The sequence below is a fragment of the Candida pseudojiufengensis genome (genome assembly GCF_024610245.1).
Source record: "Candida pseudojiufengensis strain CBS 10847 chromosome Unknown scaffold1, whole genome shotgun sequence".
Taxonomy (NCBI): Eukaryota; Fungi; Ascomycota; class Pichiomycetes; order Serinales; family Debaryomycetaceae; genus Lodderomyces; species Lodderomyces pseudojiufengensis.
In genome coordinates this window covers 1,242,203-1,266,803 of record NW_026261530.1, presented here as the reverse complement: position 1 = coordinate 1,266,803, position 24,601 = coordinate 1,242,203, and the positions used below count along the sequence as shown (strand labels likewise).

At 29.1% G+C, this 24,601-nt stretch overlaps 9 protein-coding genes across 9 annotated transcripts; 3 read left to right on the top strand and 6 right to left on the bottom strand. All coding sequences in view use genetic code 12, as the record gives it.

Annotated features, from left to right (window-relative positions):
• Nucleotides 1-40: 40 nt before the first annotated feature.
• Nucleotides 41-1,150, top strand: KGF55_003667 (leucine carboxy methyltransferase; the record flags this gene model as incomplete). The annotated part of the gene is made up of 1 exon (XM_051758486.1): nucleotides 41-1,150. The coding sequence occupies one exon, from the start codon at nucleotides 41-43 to the stop codon at nucleotides 1,148-1,150; it is 1,110 nt and encodes a 369-aa protein (XP_051614039.1).
• A 23-nt stretch (nucleotides 1,151-1,173) lies between these two features.
• KGF55_003666 (uncharacterized protein) lies at nucleotides 1,174-3,396 on the bottom strand (the record flags this gene model as incomplete). The annotated part of the gene is made up of 1 exon (XM_051758484.1): nucleotides 1,174-3,396. One exon carries the CDS (start codon nucleotides 3,394-3,396, stop codon nucleotides 1,174-1,176), a length of 2,223 nt encoding a protein of 740 aa, XP_051614038.1.
• A 1,152-nt stretch (nucleotides 3,397-4,548) lies between these two features.
• DSL1 (Dsl1p) lies at nucleotides 4,549-6,669 on the top strand (the record flags this gene model as incomplete). The annotated part of the gene is made up of 1 exon (XM_051758483.1): nucleotides 4,549-6,669. One exon carries the CDS (start codon nucleotides 4,549-4,551, stop codon nucleotides 6,667-6,669), a length of 2,121 nt encoding a protein of 706 aa, XP_051614037.1.
• A 187-nt stretch (nucleotides 6,670-6,856) lies between these two features.
• Nucleotides 6,857-7,069, bottom strand: ATX1 (copper metallochaperone; the record flags this gene model as incomplete). Its single annotated transcript, XM_051758482.1, has 1 exon — nucleotides 6,857-7,069. One exon carries the CDS (start codon nucleotides 7,067-7,069, stop codon nucleotides 6,857-6,859), a length of 213 nt encoding a protein of 70 aa, XP_051614036.1.
• An 896-nt stretch (nucleotides 7,070-7,965) lies between these two features.
• On the bottom strand, nucleotides 7,966-11,208 carry KGF55_003663 (uncharacterized protein; the record flags this gene model as incomplete). Its single annotated transcript, XM_051758481.1, has 1 exon — nucleotides 7,966-11,208. The coding sequence occupies one exon, from the start codon at nucleotides 11,206-11,208 to the stop codon at nucleotides 7,966-7,968; it is 3,243 nt and encodes a 1,080-aa protein (XP_051614035.1).
• A 2,706-nt stretch (nucleotides 11,209-13,914) lies between these two features.
• KGF55_003662 (ribosome biosynthesis protein) lies at nucleotides 13,915-14,385 on the bottom strand (the record flags this gene model as incomplete). Its single annotated transcript, XM_051758480.1, has 1 exon — nucleotides 13,915-14,385. One exon carries the CDS (start codon nucleotides 14,383-14,385, stop codon nucleotides 13,915-13,917), a length of 471 nt encoding a protein of 156 aa, XP_051614034.1.
• Nucleotides 14,386-14,488: 103 nt separating this feature from the next.
• KGF55_003661 (U5 snRNP complex subunit) lies at nucleotides 14,489-15,736 on the top strand (the record flags this gene model as incomplete). The annotated part of the gene is made up of 1 exon (XM_051758479.1): nucleotides 14,489-15,736. One exon carries the CDS (start codon nucleotides 14,489-14,491, stop codon nucleotides 15,734-15,736), a length of 1,248 nt encoding a protein of 415 aa, XP_051614033.1.
• Nucleotides 15,737-15,751: 15 nt separating this feature from the next.
• Nucleotides 15,752-17,209, bottom strand: KGF55_003660 (origin recognition complex subunit 5; the record flags this gene model as incomplete). The annotated part of the gene is made up of 1 exon (XM_051758478.1): nucleotides 15,752-17,209. The coding sequence occupies one exon, from the start codon at nucleotides 17,207-17,209 to the stop codon at nucleotides 15,752-15,754; it is 1,458 nt and encodes a 485-aa protein (XP_051614032.1).
• Nucleotides 17,210-17,342: 133 nt separating this feature from the next.
• Nucleotides 17,343-23,957, bottom strand: POL2 (DNA polymerase epsilon catalytic subunit; the record flags this gene model as incomplete). The annotated part of the gene is made up of 1 exon (XM_051758477.1): nucleotides 17,343-23,957. One exon carries the CDS (start codon nucleotides 23,955-23,957, stop codon nucleotides 17,343-17,345), a length of 6,615 nt encoding a protein of 2,204 aa, XP_051614031.1.
• Nucleotides 23,958-24,601: the final 644 nt, after the last annotated feature.

Genomic DNA, 24,601 nt, shown 5'->3' with positions numbered 1-24,601 from the left:
AAGTCAACGAAACAAGCGTATATGGTAAATAAATCCCATTATGAATTCACCTGAGGAGAGACATGATAAATTGATAAGAGCAACAGATTTGGATGCATTGAGTTGTAGAAACAGTATAAATGAAAAAAATTATTTACAACCAAAGGATGAATTTATAAATGACCTAATAAATTCTTATCAAACATACTTGCAATATTCCCAAGGTTATTCCTCGTTATCATCTTCGAGAACATTGAAGGCACAATTTTTGAGTAAAAAACTACCTATTATCAATAGAGGCACATACATGAGAACCAAAATTATAACTGATTTTATTCAAAAATACATAGATTATTTTGGTGGGGTTTGTCAAATTTTATCCTTAGGTAGTGGTTCAGATACAAGAGCGTTTCATCTTCTAAGTACAAATCCTATGACAAAATATCATGAAATAGATTTTCCTGAATCAACAAGGATTAAAAAATTAGGAATACTAAATAATCCGAGGTTAATGAAATTATTGAGTATTGACCCATTGGATATCCCTAGTGTCAAATCGAAGGAATCATTTAATGACTTGGATCCCAACTTACACACTAATAGATATCATCTTCATGGGTTGGATCTAAGGGGACTCAATTCAATAACCCAAATTAAAGGTTTAGATACAAACTTACCCACTTTGATCATTAGTGAATGTGTTTTATGCTATTTGTCACCTGAGGAATACCGTTCAACAATAGAAATTTGTACGAATTTTGGAAATGAAAATCTCACTAGTTTTTTGATTTACGAACCAATGTCACTAAAAGACTCATTTGGTTCAACGATGAATCAAAATTTGATGGGTAGAGGATTAAATCTACAAACATTTGATGAATATCCTGATCTTGAATCCCGATTGCGATTTTTTAAAGACATGTGTAAGTTATCAAATATTAGAATGACGGATATAAGTAATGTAGCTGGCTACAATAAAAACTCTCCGGCTTGGATAGATGATATCGAATTGAGAAGAATTAATTCTTTAGAAATGATAGATGAAATTGAAGAAATAAAACTTTTACTTGAGCATTATTGCCTAGTGTATGGTGAATTTAGAAATTCGCCTAATGCTCCTACGTTCAGCGGAGTTGATGATTTTAATTGGCTATTAAAGCATGACCATTAAAATATTATATATAGATATATGCTTCAATTCTCTTTGTATTTCTTAATGTTATCCCACCCAAATGAATTAGCATTGGGAATTTTAACAATCTCATATTTCGTCAAAAACTCTTCATTTCCAGAAGTTGGATTAGTACTCACACATTGAATTGGATTTTTTATGAAAGGAATTTCATCTTTGTTTGTGTCCCCAGTTGATCTCAAGTCAATTGGTAAGTGCCTTGCAATATCTGGATATGCAGCTGGTGAAGTAAATCTTGAAATGATATTTGATTGAGGGGTTTCGATTGGTGCGGGTGGTGCAATTTGAGTCATGAAGGATTTCTTTTTAACACCAAATTCCTTTTCTATATTTAATCTTTCTTTTTCAAAACTTATTCTTAGATTGTCAAAATCTTCATTTTTGTCATTTTCTTCATTATTTCCATCAAAGGAATCATCGAATGATAATTCAAGTTGTTGTCTTCTTTTTCTCTCTTCCAATTCCTTTTGTTTTGTCATGAACTTCTGTTGTAATTCCTCAAATGCCTTTCTTTCATCATCAAATACCATTCTTAATCTTTCCTCTCTAAGTTTTTCATTTTCAGTCCATTTTCTATGATCTTCGATTGCTTTTTTCTTTATCTCATTTTCATTTTTTTCGGTTTTTATAGCATTGTATTGCTCAAAATCGAAAGATTTAAACTTGAAGTAACAGTTCCAAGTATCTTCAGATATACTTCGATATGAGTTCAACAACAAATTATATTGCAAATTATTGTGTAACATTTCAAGATTGGAATAATCCTCGGTATATTTACGTTGTTCCGCTAATAATGACTCCACAAAGTTTTCATTAAAAGTATCATGTAAAAGACCTTTTAACGATTTGTTATATCTGTCTTTGTTCAGAATTTTCCTTTTGTGAAATTTTCTTTTATCTTGTGTAGTATGTATTTTGTTGATTTTATTCATTAATGCACCATCTTTATAATTACCTGACCCTGGTCCCCTATAACCTTTTGTATAGTAGTATTTTGAATGATGATAGTTATCACTATCATTACTAAACACTAATTGTTGAATATTTTTTGACATTTTTATTCCATCGTTAAACAAAAAGGATGAGTTTGAAGTTGTGTTAAGCCTCTTAGTATTAAACGACTGCTGCGTAGATTGATGATTTGAAGTGACATAATAATTTGGTACTTTACATAAATGATTAATATTAAATTCTGGAATATATCCTTGTCCTGGTATGACTGATTCAGATAAATCTATAGCATTTGGATCAATATGAATATTATTTTTTTTATTTTTACCTAATGGTCTTCTGAAATTTCGTTTTTTATCACTGTCAGTCAAGTCATCGTTCATTTGTATGTTGGAAATGTTGTTAGTGTTCATGATCAATTCTCTTTCATCAAAATTAAGTTTTGTATTGGGTAAAAATTTGAATCCAGCATGATTCGGAATTTGTTTGTAAAAATTCAATTTTGTAGATGGATTCAATGAACCAAACGATCCATGATTCAATTGAATTGTAGACTCCACGATGCCGTATTGGGGAAAAACTTGACTAATGGTTACTTTATCATCACCTAAATATTTCATATCAAATTTATGCTTGTGAATGTGATGCGTCTTACCTTTTTTTAAAGGATCTTGTCCCTTCTCTTCCTCATAGATATCATCATCAGACTCGGAATCACCATCATCGTCGTTGTCTTCACTCTCATCGACTTCATCTTCTTCTTCATCTTCTATAATGAGATCATTCTCCTTGTCTTCTTCTGTCACTTTTGGATTCCTCGTGTCATTATTTTCTTTTTCTTCATTCAAATGTTTGTTTGAATCGTTTTGAGAATTATTGGAGTATAAACAATTATTGTTTTCCAAGACTGACGCTAGTTTATTCAATGCAATATAGAACAATTTGGTAGATAATTCGGTCTCATCAATTACATCCAAGGCATATAATTCCTTGTTAATATCTTTATCAGTTTTTTCTATTTCATTAATTTTTACTCCATTTTTTGTCAAAGCTAAAATCAATTGATAAGAAGAAGTAAAATTCCATAATCTTGAAACATCCTTTATCAAAACAAATTGTTGATTGTCGTAATTGATGACAGGGACTGCAACTTGTGATACATCTAGTTCCTCCTTTGAAATTTCATCCCTTCCGTCTTTAAATTGAGGTTGAATCAGCGACTTCACTCTATACTTGTGTTGATGTGATTCTGGAAAAGTAACTGAAATATTCATGAGATTAAAACGTAAATTATGTTCGAACTAATTAGCCCTTCGATCTATAAACACAATTGCAGATATTATTATATGAAAGTCTTCACTGTATCAAATATTAGTCTTTCTTTAATTAATCTTTTATAAAATTTATTGATATAGTAGGGAAAGCTATGATTTGTAGTTGTTGAAACTAGTTGTTGAAACTTTTGATATTTATAGCTGGAATAAATAGTTTACCATAAAATTATGATTGATAAACAAAAATGATAGAAATTAGAGCTACCAAACTGGCTTTCAGAATAATGTGTATTTAAAGTCTCACAACCTAACTCTATGCTTTTGTTTAAATGGATTTATTCTCTTCATTGATTGTTGGTTTGCAATTGGATAATTTGTCAATTGAGAGAAAGTAGGACTAACAATTTTATTTGATATTCAAAATAGTTTTACAAATTATTTATTGAAATCTATTTGATATAATTTTTATGCAAATTTTGGTCAAATGTTTAAAAATTGAAGATAATCCTGTATCATTCAACTTTTTTATCTAAATATCTCTACCAGTAGTTGCTTATAATGTCTTTCACTCACCATTCAACCCTTACGAGGTACGAAATCTCAAAATCTCCAAAATATTAGAAATCTGTTGAAACATCGAGTTTTGTGTAAGAGCTCTTGATATGGGTTATGTTGTATAGTAGGCGCGAATTACTACACAAACAAGTGAATAGATATAAAATCCATTGATTCTCTATAAAACGATACAAATCTAATTAATTTACTTTATTTTTATATTTATGAATTCTGTGGTAGCTAATAATTACTGAAATATGGTAGCTATCCCACAGGTTCATAGTTTTAAAAGTGAATCAATGAATTGATTGTTGAAACACCACAATTACTAAATGCTATCAAAGGGACATATATGGGCCTGATAATAACCCTGGACTCTAATTATGACTAGAAAATTCATACTTTATTTTTTAATGAAATATTTCAGTACCTTTTGGTAAATTTAAATTGAATGTCCTTTATTCAAAATTCTAGACATTAAATAGAATTGAAATTGAGTTTTGATTCAAAATACGTTTCATCTTTATTGTACCAACGATTACAACTACTAGCCACCACATCTTCCTACACTTGCACTAAACTGAAAGTTGACTGGCTATGTCAACACTATCTACTGACGAAAGATTAAAAACTCAACATGAATACTTAGCGAATACTAATGAAGAAATTTCATCACTCATAAATTCATTAAAAGATGAAACAAGCTTAAAACAACTAATCATCGATTCAATCACTACAAAACAAAATAATAAAAACAGAACAAAAAATATAGATGAAGAAAATGAATCTTTAAGTTTGAAAAATTTATCATTAAGTCAATTGAATCAAAAATTGGAAATTACAGAACAACAAATCTATCAATTAAAAAATTTAAATGAAATATATATATCATTTAAAGAAATTGAAAATATACTAGTTAATTTAAAACTATCTCAAAGTTCATTATTAGATCTTCATTATTTAAATGATTTATTTAAATCAATTCAATCTAAAATTTCATCAGTTCAAAAATTAAAAAATTCCAATTTTATTATTTATAAACAATTAACAAAATCAATTATAAAATATTATCAACAATATATTGAAATTTTAAATAATCATCTTAAACTTATTTTACCAAATGAATTTTTAATTGAAAATGTTTCATTGTTAAATGATTATAATTCATTTTTAACTAAAAATGATTACGCTTTAGAACTGTATAATACTTACAAATCAAAATATGATATAATAACTGATGAATTATATAAGTCTTATGATAAAGATGTAAATTGTGGATATATTATTGAATTAATTGAAGACGAAGATGGAGATTCACTTAAAATGGAAATATCGAATGGCACTTCCAATAACAAAGACAAAAGCAATTTTATTTTATCGTATTACAATTTTATAATTTTCATTAATAAATTAAACTATAAGCCAATCAAAAACTACCTCAATTCAAAAATTTCAAAAAATTTGAACAATCTAATATTCAAAAATATCAATAACATAATTGAAAATAAATCCGCAATTCAACAATTGAATGATTTAATTAAAGAATGTGAATTATATAATTGGAAAGTATTATTTAAAATTGAACAAAATGAATCTATCGAAGCAAAATTAAAAGATTTACATTTAGATTGGATTATTGATAATTATATAAACAAACTTCGAGATTTGATTAAAAATACTGATTTCAGTAAGACTAATGAGGTGGAAAACATATCTGTATCAAATGAAGATCAAATCGAAGATCTACTGACGACTACTGACAAAAAAGCACAATCTATTGATGAAAATGATGATGGGTGGGATGAGAGTTGGGATGATGGATGGGATCAAGAAACACAAGATGATGATAAAAGCAAGACAAAAGAAAGTGAATTCAATTCCAGCACAACCAATGATACAATACAGATTTCAACCTTACCAGATTCTATAAAGGATCTTTATGAAGAATTTTCAGAATATTCTACAAATTATAAATATTTAAATACAAGTATAAAAGCAATATCATCAAATAAATATCCTTCGTTAAAAAATTCATTTTTAATTTATAATGATTTTTCAAAATTATCAAATGATTTAAATGATTCATCTTTTAGACAATTCGCTGATAAGATGTGGGATCAAGTTCAAATACAATTTTATCAAGAATTAAAAATTTTAATATCATCATTGAATTTTGAAGTTGAAGAAAGAGAAACTTTAGAAATTGAAGATGAAGATGAAGATCCAGATGATGTAAAACAATTAGATGATTTTAATTTAAATCAACTTTCTTATATTTATCAATGGTTTAAGATATTATTTGAGGAAAAGAGTTTGAAATCAACCAACTTTAATAAATTTAAGACCCTAATCATTGATTTAATTGAATTTTGTAATAATTTAGTAATCAATACCATTTTAGAGTTAAATGATATTAGTGAATTTCAATGCACTACAATAAGTTTAATAATAAACAATTTAAATAATATAACATTATCATATTTAAGTTCAATTGAAATAGGAAAAGATCAAATTAATTCTTTTAATAAATTAAATAATATCAATTTCTTGTTGAATAATCATTTAAAAGATATAATGAATAGATTTTATGATGGTGAATTATTTGATTTATCAACTAATGAATTAGTTAAATTAATGACCATTATATTCTTAAAAAGTGAAATTAGAGATAATTATATAAATGAAATAATAGAGTTTCGGAATATGACTGAAGATTGAGATACTAAATAAATCAAATAATTGAATACACGAGATAGATTGTTAAATTGAATGTAATGTAAGTAGGTACTATATAAGTAATCATTATATATTGACTTAACATTTAAATTATTGAACATAAGTTAACAATAAAGTAAGTAGCTCATTCTTCTTTCTAAAAAATTGATGAAAGTTGAGATGATAATTCTTAACTAATAATTTTACCATCATTTATTTTTTTACCAGTTTTTTGAATTGTATTATAAATAGTATCATAATCTTTATCAGTTAAAACATCAACAGTTTGTTTTTCTAATGAAATATTTGCTTTTGTATTATCTAATCTTCCTAATACTCTTTCAATAGCTCCTGAACATCCTGAACATGACATTGTTACATCAAAATGATAATTATGAGACATTTTCTATTCTTCTAGTTTGAAATGATACGTTTTAGATTATAATTGATCGGGAAAGTATCTGATATGTATTTGTAAGTAGTAGTTGATTGTTTGATAATTAATGTTGATAAATGTGTTTGAAGTTGAGTTGTGCTGGATAATACTTATATTGTCAACTATTTGGAATTATTGCTATACTTATAAACTATTCTACTTATTCTATTTCCTAATCCCTGCCTTTTGTAGTATGAATTATGATATTTAATAATGATATATAGTTTGGGTCTATTACTAACAGATTAAAAAGATAAAAAAATGTTAATTATTAATTGATTACGTAAGAAGCCTCTATATATATACGCTTCGGTACTGCATATAAATATGTGGTTAAATTATATGAGCAAAATTAACTCGATATAATCTAAAAATCAATATTAACAGGGATTGAGAAGATGATATGAGAGATTGGGCAAATATATCTCAACTGTAACTTCAAAGTTTGACAGTTATTGTATATTGATTCAATTTAAACGTGTGAACAGTTTCTCTGGTTTGTCGGATTTAATTTTTAAATACTATTATTTATATCGCCGATCACGTGAACTCGAAACAAAATAATAAAATTCGAATTTCGCAGCCAATACTTTAATAAAGAGCATGGATATTGATTTTAGTTAAAGAACAAAATTAAATTTCTATGATTGAAAAAAAAAGGTTGTTAAGCCTTATAAAAATACGTTAGAGTAGTTTATGTTTGGTGTATATGTATTTATAATTAGTTTGTCTAAAAAAATGTATGTATGTATATAGTAAGTAAAAATAATGTAAAATTATATGCGATTTATGCTAATCCAAAATATTTATCAATTAAAAATTCAATCCAAAATCAAAATTTTCTCAGATCAATTATATTTAATTTAATTTTCAAGATTTGATTTTCTTCTTGATAATATTCTTAAAAATTCCTTTTTAGTATAAACAGGAAATTGTTCACATTTTTTAATAAATTTATCTAAAGTTAATTTTTTTCTTTTTAAATATTCATCAAATATTGAAGCTAATTCATATATAATATTATTATCAATAATTTGTTCAATTTTAATATTTTTATATTTTTCATCCATATTTGATATAACTTCTTCAATTAATTCAATTATTAATTTATAATTATTATAAAATTGAAAATCAACAATTGTTTTAATCCATCCAATTCCATTATATTTATTATTTCTTTTTAAAATTAATGACCATTCTTCAACTAATTGAGTTATTGTTTCAATATTTCTATTCATTACAAATTTTGGAATTTTATCACTTGTTTCAGGTAAAATTTCTAATTTTTGACGTTTATTTAATTCTTTTGATCCAACTGATTTATGTGGTTGTAAATAAGTTTTACCCAATGATTTAATTTGTTCTTTTGATTTCAATTCATCTTTAGTTTTTAAACGATTTTCTTTACTTCCATCATCATCATCATCTTCATCTTCATCTACGTCTTCATCTACATCCTCAAACTCAAAGGCATCATCATCATCATCATCTTCATTGCCATCGTCATCATCATTGTCATCATCATCTTCAACTCTAGACTCTATTGCACGATGCACAGCATTTGAAGATCCTTCTTTTGGTTCATCAATAACATGTTGGGGCTGTTCTTCATATTGATGTTCAACAACTCTTTGTAATCTACTTTTACCTTTATCATCAGCTGATTTATCACCACTTGAACTACTACTTGTGGTTGAAGTAGTTGATTCAAAAACTTCAGGTCTAGAACTATATGAATGAAATACAGGTTTTGGTTTACTTAAAATTGGTATTGCAGCTGCTAAACCCAGTTTCCTTCTAGTTGATTTTGTAATTTCACCACTACTAGCTTGATCTGATGACAGTGATCCAACATTTATTTGATTTATTGGTTCATTTGGATAATTTAATTGAGGTAAACTTGTTTCAGCGGATGAGGTTGATGCACCACTTAAAGTATCAGCTCCATTTCTACTTGTACTACTTGAACTACTAGTTTCAACTCCATTTCCATTTCCACTTCCGCTTCCATGACCATTTCCATTTCCATTTCCATTACCATTACCTCCATGTCTTGTATGTCCTACATTACTTACCAGTCTATTAGCATTCTTCTCATTTTGAGCATTTTGGGTATTGGATTCTATTGGTTGATCTTCAGATTCAATTAAATTTTCAGCATTCATAATAACATCATTGGTATTTGTTCCTTTATTTGATGCTCCATATTCTTTCAAAAATTGTTTTACAACTTCAATATTTTCAATTGTTTTTGGTAATGAAGGATTTAATTCAACATTTAAATTGTGTAACCTATTGAATCTGCTCAAAATTTCTGTTAATTTCTTTGATGATATAGTTGGTGTTCTTTTAATAACATCTTCAATGAAAAATTTCTTAATTGTTTCACCTGTTAAATTGAAATTTTGTAAGTGTAATTTTTCGCTACAAAATAATGCATAACGATTAAACTCATTTGAATATATTTTTTTACTTGTTTCAGATAAACCATTTAAAATATTTGTAGTTTGATAATACCCCTTTAATTTAACAACTAACTCATTATCTTCATCATCTTCTTCATCAACAAAGTCAGCTTTTTCATCAACTAAATCAACAGTGTTGTCTTCATTTTCTGTATTTGCGTTTGTGATTGGATTTGAAACTGTACTTAAGTCACCATCTAATTGTGGTTGTTGTTGTTGATTATGAGTACCACTATTGTCTAAAAATTTATTCATTATAAATATAAGATCTCCTTCTGAAAAATCTAAATCATAAGCTAAACAATTTAATTGATGTAATTTTAATAAACTTGTTCTTAAATTCTTAATTTTATTTCTTTTACTTTTCTTTGTTTCAAAAACCAAAAATCTAGTCAAAATTTCTTCTTCAATTAAAAAATCATTCTTACCTTTTCTTGCGCAAAATCTGATGAATCTTTTGATATCTGTTGCATAAGATTTGAATGTGTTTCCAGTTAAGTTAGATAATATATCTCTTGTTTTGACATTTTCTAATACTTCGTCATTAAATTTTTGTAATAATTTGGATTCTTCTTCTGTAATTCTATGCTTGAAACTATCACCTGCTTTAAAGATTTTTGATGGTGAGCTCTCACTTGTTGAAGAAGATGATACAGTTGATGGTGGTCCTTTGATTGTTTCTTCAAATATTGAACGATTTTGATCAAGTGATTCTAATTTACTTTGAGGTGTATTTGATTCAGTTGATGAATTTAAAGACTTGTTTGCATTTGATGAAGAAATTGAAGTTGTTGAAGTTGAAGTATTAGATTTTGAATGATTTGAATCTATTAAATTGAATAAAGTAGAATTACCACTTGAATTTCCACTACCCCCACTGTTTGTGTTAGAATCACCATATTTTAACTTTTGTGGATGAATTAAAGGATTTACAACAGCTTGTTGTGGTTGAGGTTGCTGAGTATGTTGAGTGTGTCTAGATTGGTTTGTTTTATCTTCTAATTGTTTTGACATAATATTTTTGATGAAATTATCACCTAAATATTCTTCTGGTTGTTGCGATAAATAAACAATTTTATTCATATAAAATAATTTATTAAGGGGTGATCTAATACTTTTAACTGTATTTTCACTTAAATATCCTCTTTTATTAATTTCATTTTCAAGTAAAGAATTAACTCTATCTAACTTAATTATAAAATCTTTATAACCTTGTCTTGCACAGAATCTAATATATTTTCTTATCTGATATAAATATTTTTCTTTAGTTTCAAGTCTTAATTTAGTTAAAACAACAATTGCATCTGAATTTTGCATTATTTCAGTTTCAAATTTTTGAAGTAATTCTTTTTCCTCTTGACTATGATTTGAATTTCTAAAAGAAAAAATAGGTTTGGGTTCATTTATTGACATCGATTCTATATCCATAATTGGTTCTCCAGTATTGGGAATTTGATTAAGCTGTTGTTGATAGGAACTGGAAATGGGAGGTACTACTTCTTCATCTTCTTGAATCTCCCGCTTGATCTCAGTTGAGGTTAATGCATCTTCATTTACTTCATCATGGTTTAATAAGACAGAAATTAATGACTTTGAAGGATTGTTTGACGAATTTCTCACTTTATCTTCTTCATGGTTCATTTTATATGCAAAAGTTTTATTGTGACCTTGAACAATTATAAAATTTTAATAATGACTCTATCAATGCAAGTATATGTAAGGTTAATTGTGCTTATATGGCGAATGCAGTTGTTTATTTATAAAAGGCGAAATGTGAAACTAGGCAAAGTGCTCATTAAGTTACATGTGGAAAATTGTACTGAGTTATATATTTCAGCAATTTCCAAGTAGATACGAATAGCTCTTACGAAAATAAAACAATCCTTCTTTGTTTCCACCTATGTGTCATTCATTGAATTTAAACTTATGTTATTATTTTAATAAATTTCTACGTCGAAGAAATAAGGTATCAATTATTATATATCTCAAATTATTTTGTAAGAATAATATGAGAAATAGCTATGATTATTTAATAATTGGTAATTTTTAGTCAAATAATTTAGGTAAATATAAACACAATTCACAAAAGCGACTTAGCAGTAGGCTGATTGAACTTTAATTATCTTAATTTTCGTAATAAGAATCAGAAGTGACAGATTAATCATTATTAACAATTTTAGCAAATCGTAAGTAGCAAAGATGAAACTAAAAACACCCTTTCATATTGTGTCACCCTCTTTCATTTTGTAGATTTCAGATCTTTATTTTTCTATAAACCACATAGAGTAAGGGCTTTTGAATCAAAGTCTGACACTGGAATCGATTAAGAGAGTTGAGATGGTATAGTATGCAATATTTGATGCTTTTTTATATGAAAATATTCAGATATCCGTTTAGGGGTTTCTGAGGGTGGGGCCACAAGTCAAACTTGTTAAGATTTTTTAAAACTCTAACTTTCCTTTATTCTATGATTTTCTAAAGTAATCAGTTATTACGACAATGTAATATAAGCTTTTCATGATTGAATACTATCGTATCTATTTATAATCTTTGTTACACTACCAGTAATTTTTCAAATCATGAATGCTATAGTATATCCAAAATTCACTTCAGCGTAAAATAAAAATAGATCCCTACGATTGCTTCTTTAAAAAAAATAGCGTAACTAAATTTGATCAGCTGGAAATGTGATACGAGATTGATAAGCTTTATACTATGTTTGAAGAAATTACAGTGTTTAATTTTAGAAGTATGTGCTTACACCATATTATATTCAGAAAATTATAGTTTCAATCTAATAATTACACAGATTCCACTAACAAATTCATAGCTTTTTATATTCAGCACTAACTATTCTCTTTGGGTCTCAAACTTTTCAAATACTGTTCAAAGGGTCGGATTATGTGTTTTTGCAACCAAACAATTAGATCTGTAACAATCACGGCGGCTAAAAAATTGGACTTTGCATAATGCCGTGTTTTAAATTTCTTTTGAAATTGTTTTTGTTTCAAATTATTTATTTTTAAATCCAAATTTGAATTATTTTTTTACGCTTTTCTCATACAATCTTAATCTTTATTCAGCAAATTAAACTAATACTTGGTTTATCACTGGACAGTAGCGTTTACGTAGTAGTGGAATTGGTGGTAACACAGCTAGTATTAGCAACTAAATCAAGTAAAATTCTAAATACTAAAGGACAAGAAAAAGTTAGAGTAAAGTCTAATCCAATTTTTGTTTTACTATTATATAGAGTGCTTTGAGCTTATCGCACTTTTATTACTAAAAGTTTAATCTAAACAATGCAAAATTGACTTACTTTTTTTCTGATAGAACGTATAAATGACTATAAAGGAATTCTAATATTCAAATACCGATAGAACATGATGGCACATATTTCGAATTAAAAAATGAGAAACATCGAGGATGCGAACAACAAGAAATAAAGTGCCAAACTTTCAAAAACGTAAACGATTTTCATTTGATCCCTATAAATGCATGAGTAACTACCAATAACGTCATTCATTGGAGAGATATCCTTAGCCTTTTCGTGCAAACCACATTCTCCGCAGGGCTGTAGGTTGTATAGAACAATCATTCACATCACATATTCTCATTTATTAAAGCGACCTCAGAAAAACCAACGATCTTTACTTCCATTTCATACTACCTCCATTTCCTTGATACGATTAACCAAATCACCTCTTTCAGGATACTTTACATGGCTTCAGGTGAACATAAAACGTCGACAATTTTTGGTCAAAATTTCAATTGTTCTCCGTGAAATCAAGACAAACACTCGAGGTTCCTTTATTAAATGAACTTAACGAGACATGTTCAACGTTGATAAACTCAGGCTAACAAAGCGTTGTTGAGATCTTTGTTTGACTGTTTTTTGCCAATCAATCAAATTTCACAGGTTTTTATGTAAGCTCTTAAATTCAATGAAAATATATCAAGCGTTAACTTATTTGCAAATTTTCAATTTTCAGCAAAATCGTTGAGACTAATTCAAACTCCATAAGTATGATCATATTTAATGTGAATCTCTTTGCATCTGGCTAACAAACAAAATCGGACTTTGCCAATGCCTGTGTTCTTAGTATATTTACCCAAAGCCTTCATCCTGGTCAACGTCCCATTAAAAATAAATTCACTTTCTATCTTTACAGATCGGAGTTGATAAATACTAGATTCAACAAGCCATCTGTTATTTTTGCAAAGAAGTGCAAGTTCCTCAACCAAAAACGTAAAAGTTTGAACATGCACCTATTCCATACCACTATCAGATACTTGCATGGTTCTTGCTTTATTTTCTGTAACTCAGACAAAAGCTTATATCAAAATCTACCACATTTCATCCACATTTTCACTCAATTGCATATTCCCTCCAACTTTGTTGATTAATTCATCTAGATTTTCAATTTTCCAATGTTCTTTAGTAATCCCGACTATTATTCTGAGTTTCCTTTTAGACTTTGATAAATTCTTTTCAAATTTTTCAACTTCGCTATCACTGTTAATTAATGTAATGTTATTTACGAAATTAGTTAACTGAGTTAAATGATTTTGAATTTGTTGTTGTTGATTTGATTCGTACTTTTTCAAATTTGAATTCCAATCGTTGATCAATCCTTTAATGTATCCAACAATCAAGAATCGTTGAAAGCCCGTCTGATAACCAAATTGTTTACCTTCTAAATATTGTTCTCTAGTTGATTGTTGAATTCCTTCTTGATATCCCAAATTATAAAATTTCTTTTCCAAATTTAATGTGTCATCACTTTCGATATCAAGATCTAACCCTGGGCTGTTCATTGACGAAGGTATGTTTTAAATGACTTTTCAGATCTTGTTATCAATTATCAAGTATAATTTGGCTCACGATTTTTTTTGTTATTATTTTATTTTTAATCAATAGATGAACCACAAATCATTAGAACCATATGATGATTACCACGATGATGATATAGCATTCAAAAAGAAAAGCAGACAAAGATTGAAAGTGGATTTGGAGACATTGGACAGCTCGGAGAGCGAAGATGATTTAGAAGTTCAAGATCTGCATCTATACTTTGGATCACGTAAAGAAGATAACCACAAAGAAGATTTGTTTGTAAGTAAGGACGATAAAATACTGAAGGATAATAAAGTCAATGCGGAAATTGAGGATGAGGACATGTTTGCAAGTGATGAAGACGAGGTAGTGAAAAAGAAAGTTCAGTTCATTGATCGTGATCAACCGCAAGACATAAACCTGAGGGACGACTATAGTAATTATAACCATGAAAGATACAGAGAAGACACGCATCAGAAGGAAGAACAGGATTTTGATGAGAGTGAAGAAGAAGATGATATAACGAGTAGTCATAACACCATCTCAGAGGAGGACGGATCGGAAGTTGATGAAGCTAAAGAGCCAAGAATTGAAAGGTTCGATTTGAGTGAAGAAAAGGAATTAGGGATAATCGACAATGAAGGAAATTTGATTAAACACGGCCTGGAGGATGAAAAAGATGCAGAGGAAGAATACATTTCTGGTTTCAGCAAGCATGAAATTCTTAAAGCTAAAAGAGCTGAAGAAGAAAGAACGAGGATTGCAAAAGAACAACAAATGAATATTAATGCAAATAAAGAATCAATTAGAGATATTCTTAAGTCGCTAATAGAAATATTGGAGCCCGCCGAGACTCCAATGGAATCGTTAGCTAGATTAAACTCAATCTTGAAGAAAAAGAAAAAGCAAAAGCTCAATGGAATTCAGGCAAGCAGCGAAATAACCTGTATAACTGATTGTTGCTCGAAACTAACAAAGCTGTCACTCTTTGAAGAACCATATGATGTTACCAGGGAAGAGTTTATGAGAGAATATCAAAAGGTAACAGGCTTGCAATATATAAATTCATCGAAACGACATAGAGATGGAGATGAAGAAGCTGATGACAGAGCCAATCAGACAATAAATGATGACGAACAAGATCAAACTGAAAACGATTATGGAGAAAAAATATGGGAATTCAAGTGGATTGGTGAAACCAATTTAAATGGCCCTTATTCAGAGTATGAGATGTATCATTGGAAGGAGAATTACTTCCAAAGTAAAGTATTAGTTCGTAAATTAGGGGAAGCTTCTTTCAAACACATAGAAGAAGTAACATTCATTCCGTAAAATATAACAATTTTTTTAATCATCGATAAGATAATCTTGAATAGGAAAATCAACAGAATCAGCGATAGACTTAGCCATGAGCCAATCAATATTACATTTCCATCTAATTCTAGCAGCTAAAATATCCGAATTCGACGTCTTACTCAAGAAACCTAATGAATACAACGTACCAATTTGATTGTTTAAGTCAATGTTTTTAGTCAATGTAAATTTTGATTTCTCATTCTCCTTCTTCTGCTCGACTTCAAGTACCTCATCCCCAATGTATAATAAATCATGTTTGTCGGATTGATTAAAGGATGGAGCAAAGTTTCTATAAATGACTGACAAAATTGCTAAAATTCTTTCCAAATCAACATAATTCGCTGTTAGCATTCGCGAATCAATATCCTCTTTACTCAAATGACCGGACTTAATAGCTTTTGTACTTGCTCTTTTTTTGTATTTAAAAACTTTAACTTTTGAATACTTATGTAAGTCATTTCTTTGATTTCCAAAAGATGCTAAGTATGCTGCTAGTAGAAAAAACTTGGAATGTAATGGTAGATCTTGAAGATTACTGAAACTTACTTCTTCTTCTTCTTTAGACGTCTTGTAATCCGTAACTGTAATATTACTGATTATGTTCTCATCGGTGAATAGTTCGAGATTTTCCTTGTAAATTTTCAAAAATTCAGTTATACCGTAAATGCCAAACATTAATGGTTCAATAAAACTATCCCACAACCTAATCGTTAAATCTTTTAAGATGTTTAGATTTGAGCCAGTATACAGGAAGAACAGATCGATAATGGCTTTCACATATTGATTATAAAATTCAATTTTTTGGGCGTTCGAAGCGTTAACAACCTCAAATTCAAAAGTACATAATTTTAAATTCTGAAGTATTTCGATAACTTGATATTCTTTATACGTAGGTAAATATATTGTTGGAATACTTAAAGTGATTATATCGTTCGGTACTTCACCCCCAAATACTGCAACGACAGTTAAATTCTGAAGTTTAGAAAACTCCTTTAATGTGTTAAATGATTTGAGAAAGTCATCACAATTTTCAAAACTTTTATTTAAATTATCTAAAACCAAAACGTGGTGTTCCTTGTATCCATAATCTTCAATGAATGACTCCAATGATGAAATAAATAATGGAAAACTATCGGTCGATAGTATATCCTTATCTGAATCTTCTAATTTTACCCCGCTGTCGGACCTAATCTGATTGTAACATCTTTGTAGTAACATATGACGCGATATACATTCTTCACATTGTATGATGGAGTGATTTAGCTGGATGGTTTTGAGAAACTCTTGTATCAAAAATGACTTTCCAACTGGTTTAAATCCGTTTATAATTACTAAAGGTGAAGACAATTCTGGATTTCTATTAATATACGCGTTCAAAGCGTCGATTTCATGATCTCTAAATTTTATAGATGACTTGAGATGTTGTAATTCATCATTTGAAAGACTCATGTATGTGTATCAATTTCAAATGATTTTTGGAATTACATGTATCTTATCTTTTGTTCGTTTCTCGTGTTTTGAAAAAAGAGTTGACGTTACTTAGTTGACGAAAGTTCTTCAAAATATGCTAATACTCATTAATCTATATGCTATTTACTACTTCCTCTAACAACCCTTTTAACAATTGCAAATTATAAAAATCCGAAACACTGTTAAAAACTTGTATTCTTTTATCAATTGTTTCATTATCAAAAGTTTCAACCCAATTACCAGAACACTTGCAAAATAAATCTAAATTACATTGTCTAATAGATCCACATTTATCACATTTTAAATCTTGATTGAAAAATTCTGCAAAAAGTTTTGTAAGTTGTGAAATTATCTCTTCTTCTAATGAAATTTTATTATAAGGTTTATGACATGACGAACAATTCCATACATTTCTTTCCTGATCTTTGCAAATATCTATATCTCTTGTGTAGTTACAATAGTCACAAATAACATATGGAATTATCAATGAAGTACTTGGGTTGTAAAAGGTAGCTTGTGAGTTGAATTCCTTTATATCAAATATTTGTAATAATTCCTTTCTTAAAACTCTAACTTCGATAAATCTTTTTGAAGATAATGCAAAGACAGCGCAAAGGAATTTGACTAGTTCCAAAGTTGGATTTCTCATGACCAAATATGAACCAGGTAATTTGGGAAATTCATATTCTTTCTTAAATTCAGGGTTCAAAATTGCATCAATTTGTTTCTTGTACAATTTCTCAATTCGTTTAATGAATGGCTTTCTAAAAATTTCAATTACTCCAGCACTGAGATCCTCTTCTTCTATCTCTTTCGATTGTGATCCCTTTTTACCATTTAAAATGTGAGCAATTTGAGTTACTCTTGGAGTTGAGGATTGTGTACCAGTAATTGTATCAATTTTACGTTGACTCAAAGCATCTAAAAATATGAAGATCCAATCTTCAAACTCATTTTGAAAGACAATAGGTAAAAACTTTTTCATCTGCCATGAACTTTCAATAGCCAAATTTTGGGTTTCTGCACTGGTTATTTCAACACAACTTCTACCTCCGTAATTGAATTCATCCATCCACATTAAAATATCCCAATACTTAACAATTTTCAAATCCAAAAAGTTGAATAATGGTTTTGATCTAGCAGCTTTTAAAATATATTGACCATAAGCATAAGTATTCTCAACTGAGACTTTGGTAGTTTGAAGCATGATTTTTGTTCTACTAGCAAAAATGACTTGTGCACCCATCTTTTTAAACTCACTAACCAATTGTAATAAAGCTTTTGAACTAAGATTATGAACATGATAATGTAATGCTGGATCATATAAGTAGGAGTTTTTTCTTTGCACCCAAGGAATTAAAGCATTCATTACAGAATCTGCATTTATGTTATTTTTCATAGCATCATCCCACCACTCCTTGACCATTGTTCTCAAAATTAGCAAAGCAGGTGTAGAAAATGAATCTTCAGAAAAAGCAGAAGCTCCATTGTTATTATCATAAACCAATGATTCATCAGCAAGATCAGTTCCTTCGGCTTCATTAATTAATGAACTAGTTAAGATTGTGTTGATGGTTAAAGTTCCAATTTCGACTTCTAAACAAGTTGTTTCATAAATTTCTGGATTATTAATAACTGGAAATTCCAACTTTTCAATGTTATTTGATTGATCCATCTCAAATCCTCCTAAATCAGGCAATGGATTTTTAGACCACCAAAGCACAATATTATTAGCAGTTAATCTTCTTGCATATTCAACATCAATCAAATATCCAATATTTTCAATTTGTATATTACAAAGTGGAATGTGTCCATATTTTGACAAAGCAATTAAGTTTTCAATCCATGATGCCAATACAAAGTAGTGATTGATTACTCTTTTTGAAAGCAAAGCTTGCCAACCAACTGCTGGTAAAGTTAATTCATTAATCGTCATCTTGATAGTTGGAAAATTTGATAATGAAGTTAAAAGATTTAAAAGCTTAGATGTGTATGGTGATTGAATTGCAAGTAAGGCTTTACTGCTTCTACTTTCATGTATTTTATTCACAGTTTGATTTAATTTTTTCAATAACTTAGTTTTATCATGGTGATAAACCATTTCAAAGGACATTTCTGAAGGATAATTAATGACCGATCTTTTATTCAATTTTTCCTGTTTGCTTTCATAAACCTCTCTATAAATTCTTGAAATGTTATTAGGTAATTCTTGTGCATTAGTGGATGGTTTTAAAATAAACATATGACTTTGATTATCCCATGATTTAAAGATTGTATAGTATTCGTAGTTGTTTGCGACAATATGTAACAAGTATATTATATCCATGTCAAATTTTCTTAAGTAGGCATCATTCTCAATTTTCATCAATTCCTTAGTACTAAAACCATTTTTCAAACCTCTACCCAATGCACCAACTCTAGTATCATCGAATTTTACCGTATTTCCTAAGTCAATAATTGCTCGTTCGATTGGACTAATACTGCTTTCATAAATACCCAAAGTTTTAGAGCTTTGTAAAATACTTGGAACAACTGACATTTGCTCTTGATAAATAGATTGAGGCATTGTAAATTTGTATAAATTTGTAGCATCATGACCATTAGGTAGAATTGCATTTGACTTTTCAATTTCACATCCGACAATGGATTCACGTACTGATAATGGTGATTTAAATGAAGCATAAATCTTTTTAGGAATATGGAAGGTGAACGTATGGATTTTATCTTCAGCTGAAACATATACTTTCAAATCACCAGGTTTAGTTGGATCAGCTTGATATTCTAAAATTTCCCAATTACTTCCAGCAATATTTTCGGCCTGTTTTCTAAACAAACCACCAACGGTTGATCTTTGTGAACTTTGAGCTTGAGCACCAAACAACTTCTTTCTTCTTTCCCTACTTGTAGCTTGAAAGTTCCATTTAGCTTTTTGATAATTCAAAAAAGCTCTATAATCTTCTTTAGCAGAAGGACATTCACCATTTAATAAAGCTTGATTTTTTTCTTCCTCCTCAGAATCCGGAATCAAATTAACACGTCCAGCTTTTCTTTTTTTAAGTCGAACCATACTTACTTTCGACTTGGCAGCTTCCATACCAATTTCACCAAAATCTTCAATATCCTTAACTTTTGTTTCATCTTTTGAACTTTTGTTGAAAAAATTTGCAATTGAACTTTGTTGTTTAGAGCTTTCTTTATCTTCAACTTTCTTTTTCAACCATTCTGGATGAGCTACTCTTGGAACAGGATTTTTAACATTTTGCAAAGCAGCAGGTATGGTAATGATTTTTTGAACAACTGATGCTAACCTTTCGTAATAATATTCCCAATCAATGATATCTCTAGGACTAAATTTATTCAACGAAGGATCCTTCAACCATTTTTTAAGATATATTTGCTTCTTCTCCGATGAAAAAATTGAAACTGGTACCGCCCTTTCAGTGACTGGAGCTCCAATTGGTTTAGCACTAATAATATATTTTGTTGCCAACCCAGCATCTTTCACCATATCTTTACCTAAAAAATCACCTAATCTTTTAGCTGTTGTAATTGAAGTAGATTTTTGATCACCATATTCTGCCAAACTTTTGGACATACTTTTATTTTCACAAATTAATTCAATTAAATCTTCATCCTCAAGCATACCACCTTTTGTGTCTAAAACATCTAACCAATTATTTGCTACCGTTGCAACAGCTTCATAACATGAGTCTAATGAATCACCTTCCAAAAATAATTTGAATATATCGGATTGAAAATTTTTGATTAACTGTAACTCACCTCTTCTTTTTAATTCAAACCCTTTCAATTCTGCCAATGAACCATCATCATTGAAAACAGCATATCTCTTTTTCAAACCTTTTCCTTCTTCCTTTGATGTAGGTAAGATCATTGCTTTATATGGACCATCAACTTCAAAAAAAATAGAATTGTCTGACCTTGTCTTATATTTGAATTTATCGGGATCTATTAAATCTTGATATTGGTTGTTTGTAAATTTTTCATGAACTAAATAATTCAACATAGAACAAGGATATTCCAAAAAGATCTTTTTACCATCTTTGCATTTCAAATTAAAATTTTCAGGAAAACTTTTTGGCAAAATACACCATATACCATCTGTATCTAATTCCAAAGGTCTACCAATTCTTTCAACCAATCCTCTTGCCATCTGTATAATAGTTGCACCAGTCAAACAAGTTACACCGGCCATTTCCATTGAATACCATCTTGAACCTTTTCTCATTACATAACCATAAAAGGAATTCAAAATAACTTTATGAGCTAATTGTAAGGAATCATATAAAACAACCATTTTATTTGCCTCGTCTCTTGCAATTTTATCAGATGCATTTATCTTGTTAACTTTGCCTTTCCAAACTTTTGCTAACCCTTTGAACTCATATCTTCTATCTCTAAAACTTCTAACAGTATCAACATAAAATGGATTTTCTCTTTGACAAATAATAGCTTCTCTGGTAACAACTTGACTCTGTTTGACTCTATGATATACTTTTTTTGAATAATCACTCAACCTTTTTTTCACAGCTGAGGCCTGCTCAGCATAAGATAATTCATCAAATGTTCTAGGTGGTAACCACGGTTTTTGAGGTGGGAAAGATTCATTTTGTAATGTACGTTTTATCATATTATATTCATTCATTTCAGCTGGATAATATTCTCCTCTCCATGACCAAGGCAATCTTCTATCACAATTTTTACCAGGACGATTAAAATCACATGCTGCACAATCTTCTTCAGATTTCATAGAATCAGGTTGTAAACGATTTGAAGTCATAATGTTGGGATACATAGAAGCAACATCCACATGATATATTAATGGATTTTCTTTTCTTTTTGGGTTGTATTTAAGATCAAGTAATGCATTTTCAATTTCATCATAAATTTCATCAAAATTTTCTACATCTTCAATTTTCTTATTATTTTCCACCTCAATGCAAAATTTTATGGAATTATGTAGATCTCTCAATAACTCATCAATAGCACCAGGATCAATTTTAAAATCTGTAGCTATATCACTTCTAAAAACACCAGCTTCTAATGATTCGACATGTCCACCAACATAAGTTTCAGATTCTAGCAAATGACCATCATAAAATCTTTCAATTGGATCTGAATGTTTGTTAGGTAGTAATATGTTATTTTCGTAGGCTTGAACTGATAGCAACATTTCACATAAGGTACCTGTACCTTTTCGCAAAACTTCATCAGGATTTAACGGTATAATTGTACATAATGAAAAAATGAAAGGATGTACATATTTGTAATATAAATAATAAGTAGCAACAGCATCAGAAACAGAATATTCTGCCAAAACTTGAGGTTTTTCATATGCATAAGGAGTCATTAGTTCTGGATCTAATTCAGTAGGATTATAACCTAATTTGACAGTTGTAACAGCTTTCAAACCTTGTGAACCTTGTGGCAAATAAGAATCTCTCTTAACCCATCTGAAACAATCCATATGAACACAATATTTAGATTTGTATTCATCTTCATTATCTTTAGCGAATCCGATTTCTTCAAACAAATCTAAATCATGAAATCTAGCACGATTTTCAACAAATGGCCAATCAAAAAAATCTCCATTGAATGTAGCAATGACTGTAGGTCTCACTTCTCTAATATGTTCAAAAAATCTCATCAACACGTGTTTTTCATCAGGCTCATTGAAAATTGTAAATAATCCAGGATATTCAGCTTTAGGTGTGTATTCAAAGTCTTCAATATCTTCAGATATAATCTCTCTATTGGTGATCAAAAATCCTTCTCCATCAATCATATATGATATCATCATGACTTGATCTATTTTTGCATCTGGAAATTTTAATGGTGCTTTGGTAGTTTCAATATCAAAAGCTAATATAACTGGATCAGCAAAAGCAATTAATTCTTTATCTTCAATTAATTCAATTTTAGAATGTTTTGCATAAACATTATACCATTTTCCAACTCTTACTTGTTTGTCAATAGAAACTCTAACATGATATGGGACATCAAATTCTTTTATATCACTTATAAGTTTGGACGGATCACTTGCATCCAATTCTGTCGTGAAATTAAACATATTTCTAGATTCTTTTTGCATTTGATTTTCCTTGATTATTGGAGTAAGAAGTCTTCTTGCAGCTAATAAATCCTGAATGTTATGAAAGGTCAATTTTATCAAATTTTTTTTCAATCCAAGTAAATGATTAGGTAAAGATAAATCTTCTTTTATAACTCGATCAAAAGATTTTACATTAGTAGTTTCTAAAAATTTCCTCATCCATTCTTCAACTTCAGATTCAAATTCATTCGTCATAATATCAATAAAAAAATATGGATCGTATTGTAATGTAGCTTTAAAACTTCCACCTTCTTCATCCAAGAAGTAGTAGTCAACTCCGGAATATCCTGTTAGATACTTTTCACTAGGAATTGTTGTTGAATGCATATTAATTAACCAACCTTTTCTTGGTTTGTTCCCATCTTTTTCACCATGTTCTAATCTGTCAAACCCCATTATCGAATCAATTTGGTCTATTCGAGTTACCATTTCTTTCTTTTGAATAGAATCGTTGAGCATAGGATTGTTTGCTTTATATGGATCTACAGGTTTTGATGGTGGTCTATTTTTGAACTCCGATGATTTGTATTTTGATTTATTATCATTTTTAACATATCTAGCTGATGTTGAGCCTTTAAAATTGGGTAGTGAAGGCATTTGATTTGTGGATGGTGTACTTTCTCACAAGCTTTATGATCATGAAGTTTGTCTTTAAATTAATGAAGTTTTTGAAATGTACAAAGTGTAAGCTCTAATAGTTAATCGCTGATATTGATTTTCATATTTTGTAATGATTATGTTTGATACAGATCTGAAAAAATTGTTATTCACATAGACGCGTTTGTGTCAAAGTGGTAGCTCTCGATATTGAGTTTTTAATTACAAAGATTACTGAGGACCTAACAAGAGAACTCTAAAGAAATCACTATCTCCTCCTCCCACTTAAGATGTGTTTGTTCAGTTGGTATATACACTCAAGCTTCTATAAAATCAACGTGAGTTACCACGACAGAGAAATAGGAATTTTAAATTGCCAAATGGTTATATACTTTGTGCTATCAATGTTTCCGAAATCTTAAGATTTTGAGCTGTTTCAGCTGTTGAAAGCTTGAATCTCTAAACTATATACAGATCTTGTTATGCTTCGAAAGTAAATTTTGAAATTTTTGGGTGTTTTTAAAATTTTTAAAAACTTTGTTGCTAGTTTTAACATAGCTTCAGTAGAAAGAGTAATGCAAAATGATTGTAAATTGTATGAGACATTCTCTAAAGATTAAGCTAACTGTAGAGTTACATGCTTG